The sequence below is a fragment of the Erpetoichthys calabaricus genome, chromosome 9 (assembly GCF_900747795.2).
Source record: "Erpetoichthys calabaricus chromosome 9, fErpCal1.3, whole genome shotgun sequence".
NCBI lineage: Eukaryota > Metazoa > Chordata > Cladistia > Polypteriformes > Polypteridae > Erpetoichthys > Erpetoichthys calabaricus.
This window is the reverse complement of record NC_041402.2, coordinates 184,198,667-184,206,082: the sequence shown is the minus strand read 5'-3', so window position 1 is coordinate 184,206,082 and position 7,416 is coordinate 184,198,667. Positions and strand designations below refer to the sequence as shown.

General features: G+C 42.8%; 1 protein-coding gene across 1 annotated transcript in view; it reads right to left on the bottom strand.

Annotated features, from left to right (window-relative positions):
• Positions 1 to 5,316: 5,316 nt before the first annotated feature.
• zer1 (zyg-11 related, cell cycle regulator) overlaps positions 5,317 to 7,416 on the bottom strand; it is a 40,490-nt gene continuing 38,390 nt past the window's right edge. The window contains exon 16 of the mRNA XM_028808587.2: positions 5,317 to 7,306. Within this exon, the coding sequence (XP_028664420.1) occupies positions 7,249 to 7,306 (58 nt within the window). The 3' untranslated portion in view covers positions 5,317 to 7,248. The remainder of the gene's footprint in view (positions 7,307 to 7,416) is intronic.

Here is a 7,416-nt window from a genome sequence, read left to right as displayed (position 1 = left end):
ATTGTATAAATTGTGAGAGCATGGGGGGTTCATGAGGTCACTGGAAAGGGGTGTGTGGCGCTCCCGATGTCTCTGCAAAAGGACGAAGGTCCAAGTCTTTAGAGTCCTGGTGCTTCCTGTCTATGTTATATGGTTGTGAGACATGGACGCTATCCAGTGACCTGAGATGAAGACTGGACTCCTGTGTCTCTTTGGAGAATCCTTGGGTACCATTGGTTTAACTTTGTGTCGAATGAGTGGTTGTTCATGGAGTCCCGAATGAGGCACATTACCTGCACTGTGAGGGAGTGTCAGTTAAAGCACTACGGCCATGTGGCGCGATTCCCCGAGGGTGATCCGGCTCACAGGACCCTCATTGTTGAGGACCTAAGTGGCTGGACCAGGCCAAGGGGATGCCCACGTAAGACCTGCCTGCGTCAGATAGAGAGTCATTTCTGGAGTGTGGGACTGGACTGCCTGTTTGCCTGGGGGGTTGCCAACCAGGATCCCGAGCTGTTTTATTGTGGGTTGGGTGCGTCAACGTGCTGTACCAGTGCATGCTACCCAACATGACCTGTAATGGATGGCAGTGATGAGGATCTGTTGATAACTGGGTATGTGTTTATGTGGTCCTCAAATAAAAGGGAATGTAAAAAGCACTCAGAAGTGTTGAAACGTGGAAGTCCAAAACTTAGTGTTTTACTGAAGAAAAAAAAATGAGCAAGGAAAACGAAAAGGAGCAACGCAAGAATGTGATGAAACATTAAACCAAAAGCCTTGAGTACTGTGTGATGTAATGGCACTGGTCCCTGTGTAAATGCGTAGTACACTGTCATGAAGAAAGTTCGGCCTAAAAGCTGGATCGGGCCAGAGATGGACCGGAGAGGCTCAGATAACAAAATCCTAAAATTAGCTTGTGATGATATAGCTGTCTATCCGAGACATTTAAAAACGGAGTCATTCTCTGGACAGGAGGTTTTCAGACCTCATGAGGTATGAACTAAGGCACAGGACACTGGCCTTTTGAACTGTCATTTTTATCTTTAGGCCTCTGACAAACAGGAAGCTGACTTTTTGAACCGTTACACTTTGGAGTAGCAGACTGAAGCGAAGTGGTATGCCACTGCAGAAGGGAGAATCCAGGGTGGGACAATTTGTATAAGAGGTTCTGGACACTAGGGCACAAAATATAACAGAATGAGATTTGTCAAAAAGTAGAATGGAAGAACTGAATCTGCGTCCATCACTGTTAAACTGCTGTAAGAATATCATTGTTCTGTTATTTACACTTTGCATGTAATCTTTTTAACCAGCAAGCCCGCGATTCTCGAAAGAATCGCAAATCCAAGAATGGCAATCACCTTATGGAGGGTGGGCGCGTCCTGGGAAATGTCATTTAATTAAATAAACATTATTTGTACTAAAGCGGTTTCGTTTTGGAGCTGTGACTCATGTGGTTGTGGTGTTTCAGAAGCGCGTTGTAGGCGCCTTGTTTCCATTAGGACGTAAATGCATGACAATATCGCGGTGAAAGGGAGGCTCACCGTCATCACCTTGAAACACAATTGCCACTTCATTAACGATGGGAACATTGTATCGTCTCGGATCCTGTTCTTTGTCCTTTATTAGCACTAAGGCAATTGTAGTTGGTGCCACACCGTCCGCCTCTGCTTTTGTATTGGCTTCTGTTTGAACGTCATGTAGCATTTGTATAGAGTTTGCTAATGGGTGATTGTTTATGACTTCAGCTATGTTTCTCATTATTAGCTCTGTGGTTGATATACTGCGTCATCTAGATGTAACACGTACATTTGGGCACATTTGCGGTGGTGATTTGGCTCAGGGTGCCCTGTCCCAATCCGATGCAATATTTGTCAACACACGTGAAAGCAGTATGGGCCATTCCCAGGGGGGAGGCCAGTGCGTGATGAAATATCATGGAGGGTGGGTGCGTCCTGGGACAGTTCATTTCAATGCGCTTCAGTTACTGTTTTTCTTCATGCAGTCTCGTTTTTGTTTTTTTATGGCGGTGTCGTCGTATATGTCGTCATTGTGAATTTCTCATTGGGATTAATAAAGTATCTATCTATCTATATGCGGTGGTGTGGCCGGTCGCGTCCGGGCGGCTGTACAACCTGACGTGCACGCTTCACCTCAGGTTTAATCTTTTTAATTTTCTATTTTATTATTGTGCTTTAATAAATACGCTAAACAGTTTTAATATTAATTTGTTGTGGTTTCATAGGCCTGTTTAGGGAGTCACTTTAGTGTTTTCATTGAAGGGCTAAGCAGGGTTAGGTACTGTATGTTAAATGCAGGTCTGTGAGAAAATGGCCTGCAAAAGGTCACCAGACTTGTTAAAAGTCTCTACACCAAGTGCTGGGATCAGTGATCTAGAGCTGCATGGTGGACCTGAAAGGGCCCTGAGATCACCATAGCCTCCACATCTTCTCATCCCTTAGCCTGTTAAAGAGAGCCAGTTTACCTGGGTATCCCTCCAGGCCCGGGTCTAGAGTATCAGAAATAACGATATTTATTTGTTAATGTTGTGAAGGTGATTTAAAGTTAATTCATTGAATGTAAAAAAAAAAAAACAGGCCAAATACTTGACATGAAAGGCAAAAATTAGCACTGAGTTATTATACAGTGGATGCAAATAAATATCCAACAACCAGAAAAGAAAAGTTATTCATTGCTTTTACTCCCTGAAAAGCGCCCTCTTCCATTTGTCTGTGCAAAATATACGTCAGGGAAAGGTTCAACTGCAACTAATGCCACCACAATCTCCTGGATCCTGGACTGTCTGACCAATAGCAGTTTATGAGGCTCAAGGACTGTCATGTCTCCCTTCTGGTTCACCCTCAACGCCAGGGGTCTCCAACTCTGGTCCTGGAGGGCCCCAGTGGCTGCCGGTTTTCATTCCAACCCTAATTAGTGCACTGTTTTAACTTCTTTTCAATTAATTTTAATTGACTTGTTTTTTAAGATTTGTTCCCCTGAATATCTTCATTGTTCCTCTGAATTGCTTCATTTCTTTCCTTAAATGGCACTCAAACAGAAACAAAATGTGAAGTGAGGGAGCCAACAGAAGACTAACTAAGTCAGGGCCTCAAACTCCAACCAACCAATTTCATTCCAACCAGTTGCTGAATCAGGCGCCGAGTCTTGTTGTTAATTAAACCCGTTCTTTAATTCCATGGCTTGTTGCTGCTCTCATTGTGCAATAGAAGACATTTCTGAAATTATTGACTTTCTCTTTTCTAAGAGCTCTGGTCAAATGTTTTGTGGATTTGAGCAGACCAACATTCCTGAGATCGTCACCTTTCTTTATTTTTAGATATTACTAAGGGCGGAGTGGTGGCTCTGAGGCTAGAGATCTGCACTGGCAATCGGAAGGTTGCCAGTTCGAATCCCGTCAATGCCAATAGGGACTCTGCTCTGTTGGGCCCTTAAGCAAGGCCCTTAACCTGCAATTGCTGAGCGCTTTGAGTAGTGAGAAAAGCGCTATATAAATGCAAAAAATTATTATTATTATTATTAGGGGGCTTTGCCCCCTGCTCGCTTCGCTTGTTAACCCCCCCCCCCACTAGCGCTTTGTGCCATTGTGAAATGGGTGGCTGAACGCACCCCAAGGAGATGCGGCTGCTCCTCCAAAACCCTTCATAAACAGTGATACAATGGGAAACAAATAACAGTTGTTTGTTTTACCTCCTCTTTGCTCGATCAGCTGCTGGCTTGCTGCTGCTGCCGTGCCGCGTGATCTGCATCTTGTTTCTCATCTCTCTTTTTGCTGTTTCATTATTTCACCGAGTAATATTTTCCATTTGTTTGCTCTAATGTGATCTTTACTCTCCTTTTTTTGAGACTTTTGAATTTTCCTACTTCCATTATCTCTAACCTGCTCTGCATGTGTATCACGGGACTTGCTTACAAAGGTTGTAAGTATGACGTAGGCCACTAATGTAGAATACACGATAATCCCCTAACTGCAGTTCTGTGAGTTATGAGAGAAAATCATAGTTTTCAGAGGATGCCCACTTGAACGCTCACAGGAACAACATAAAAACTGTACACAGTGTTCAAGGCAGGAGATCCAAGCCCTGTAGGCTGCCAGTGGTATGATGCTGCCATCACCATGCTTCACTGTTAGGCTGATGTAGTGCAGGTGATGAGTGGTGCCAGGATTCCTCCAGACATGGTACTTAGAACTGAGGCCCAACAGTTCAATTTTGGTTTCATCAGATGAGAATCCTGCTTCTGTCAGTCTGAGAGTCCTTCAGGTGCCTTTTTTTTCCCCAAGTTCCAAGTGTCATCTGGCCACTCTGCTAAAAAGTCCTGATCAGTGGAGTGATTCAATGGTGATAGTCTTTCTGGAAGTTTTTCCTTTGTCTCCACAGGTTCTCTAGAGCTCAGTCAGAATGACCATCTAGTTCTTGGTCTTCTCTCTAGCAAGGCCCTTCTTTCGCTTAGTTTGACTAGGCAGCTGGCTATAGGAAGAGTTGTGGTTGATCCAAACTTCCATTTAAAAATTATGGAGGCCACGGTTCACGTTGGAACCTTCCACTCTGTGGAAAGTTTTTTGTTTTCATTTTGCCATTATGGGATGATACGGTGGCGCAGTGGTAGCACTGCTGCCTCGCAGTATGGAGACTGGGTTCACATTCTGTGTTCTTCTTGCATGGAGTTTGCATACTCTCTCCGTACCTGTATGGGATTCCTCTGGGGGCTTCGGTTTCCTCCCACAGTCCAAAGACATTCAGGTTAAGTGGTTTGGCGATACTACTGTAAACTGGCACCAGTGTGGTGTGTGTGTTCGCCCTGTGATGGATTGGCACCCCATCCAGCAGACTGACCCTGCCTTGTGCCGTGTGATGGACTGGTGCCTCGTCCAATGGATTGTCCCTGCCTTGCGCCCTATGCTAGCTTGGATAGGCTCCAGAACCCCCCGTGACACTGTTCAGGAATAAGCGGGTTAGAAAATGACAGGATTTGCCATTATGGGTGGTTAAGTGTAGATGGATGGGCAAAAATGTCAAATTGTGCCATTTAAAATGATATCTACAACACAATCAAGTGTGCAGAAAGTGAAGGCGTCCAAATACCTTTTACAACAACTGTACACTTTGAGGCTGGAGACCTTCTCAAAATATGACAAATCTCCAACGACTCTTTGCTGTTTGCACGTTTCCCATTTTCCCTACTGCTCATATTTTTTTCGTGTCATTCGCTAGTGGCGTTTACCTGGCATTAGGACCAATAGTCAGGCCTACAATTCAGCCTGCACTATTTATTATAAGCTTCGTATCGCACAAACATACAGCACAGATTCCACACTGACACATTTCAAACTCTTTATAGTCATTCAGATGTTATGAAACAAATACAGCAAAACAGAGAAAACGTCAATTAAATGTTTTACATTTATGCATTTATCAAAACTCCATTTACTGGTTATTTCCCTCTCCCTCAAAGGTTATTTTTACATAGACACATTCACAAATGAAATTATAGTAAAAACAGCATTCATCCGAACTTCCATAACCTGTAAATACAGTTTTACAAGCATACAAAATACAAACAAAAACTTGCTTTAAATAGAGCTTATTTATAAACAAAAGAAACTCGCTGAAATTAAAGTAGGGAAAGAGCAGAGATGCTACTGCTTGAAATTAAGCATTCACCCAACTCTTTTTTAACATTCCTAAATCAAAGGTATTTATTTAGCTTATTATACTGTAAACCAAAAATCTTACCAATGATCTTAGAAAACTGGCAAAAAAATGGATGCCAAGGTCAGAGTATGTCCTGTCCGATTCCCTCTATAATGATAACGTTTCTGCTCTGCATTACACAGCTCACAGTGAAGAAAAAGATCCAATAAATAATAACTGTTGATTTGTCAGGAATACGCTGCGCGCCTGCTCGGGTGTGTATACTGGATAGGAAATCAATCTGGAAATAAACAAAAATAAAAAAGGCAAAACCACACACAAATCTAAGATGGCAATCACTAAATGGAAAATGTGTGTGTGTATGTGAGCATGCTGTGTATTTCGTACTGTATATATGCGTGCATTCACGTATTTGTGTGTGCATTAATACACACTGTGCTCATGGAGCTCACTTGTTCCTGATCCACAAAAACATAAAAATAAAAGCCGCTTGTGAGAACTTCTTCAGTTTCAAAGAATCGATTCTACGTTCACAGAATTTCTGACGATTTTGGTAACCCTGGTCATGGCAGCAGCAAAATTAATTCAAATTGAGAACAAAGATCCCGCAGCTAATGCGCTATCTAGTCAAAGAGCTACCACTTCAGAGCCCACGCAAAGTGCCCAAATAACCACCCCCAGTGTTCACTGGGATGGCCTCATGTGGAGGAGGCGGAGGAGTGACACAGACACAAACACAAACCTGGAGTCCACATGAGTGATGGCCTCCGATGATCTAGCACTCAAGAAAGAGCCAAGCAGCAAAATAAAATAACGAAGTATTTGGTCACCATCAGCGTAAGCTCCAACCAAACTGGCTGCATACTGGCTTAAAGGCAAAACGTGTGTATGCATGTGCTTATGTCGCCATCGCCATCGTCTTTGTTTCAGTTGCCTTGCAGCAGTCCAGCATTACAGCTACAGCTTGGAGGCTTGCAAACCAAAATGCTCAAGTCCCAGGATGGAGAAATAAGCCCATGCAGCTGAAAACAAAGGCTTGTGTGCATCAAACACCAGGGCAGCAAGACAATCTGTAGGAGGGAAAGCAAACTACCCATGAGAAATTCACTCCAACAAAAAAGAAGAATAAATAGTCTGCCTCAGAACCCATGTCCATGATGAAGCTTATTCAAGGCCTTTTACTTGAGACCTAAGAACATATGAGTGTAAAATACTAGAAGCTCTTGTGTTTTTTGTTTTTTTTCTAACAATACAAGAAAAAAAAATACAAAATGGCTTCTGTACGTTTTGTGCCATAAAAATGTTAATAATAATGATAAAAAGTATGATGTGTACAGGTTACGTTTGTACAACACTAAATCCACTCCTCCCCAAACCTGTGTGTGTCAAAGGTTCAAAGTTCACCCCACCCCACCCCAATCCCCGTCAATGTTGCAGAGAAGCCAATGAGCCTCTCACAAGTGTACAATTCACAACAGACAAGAGACACGGCCGAGAACTGTGGAGAGTGCAGTTTCTTGGTTTCTTTGCCCTCCTACTTGCTCCTGTTAATTTCTTGGGAGATTTGTTGTCGTCTTCATCTTCTTTTTTATTTCCTTTACCTTGTAGTGTCCATGCTGTCGTCTTTAAAGTTGCTACAGTGCTCTATGACTTTCCTGCAAAAAGAAAAAAAAATTCCTTACTCGTGCATAATATTGCAGTAAAATAAAAAAATTGAAAGAATATAAACAATGCATTTCCCACAAGGCCTTTCTTGTCACATATG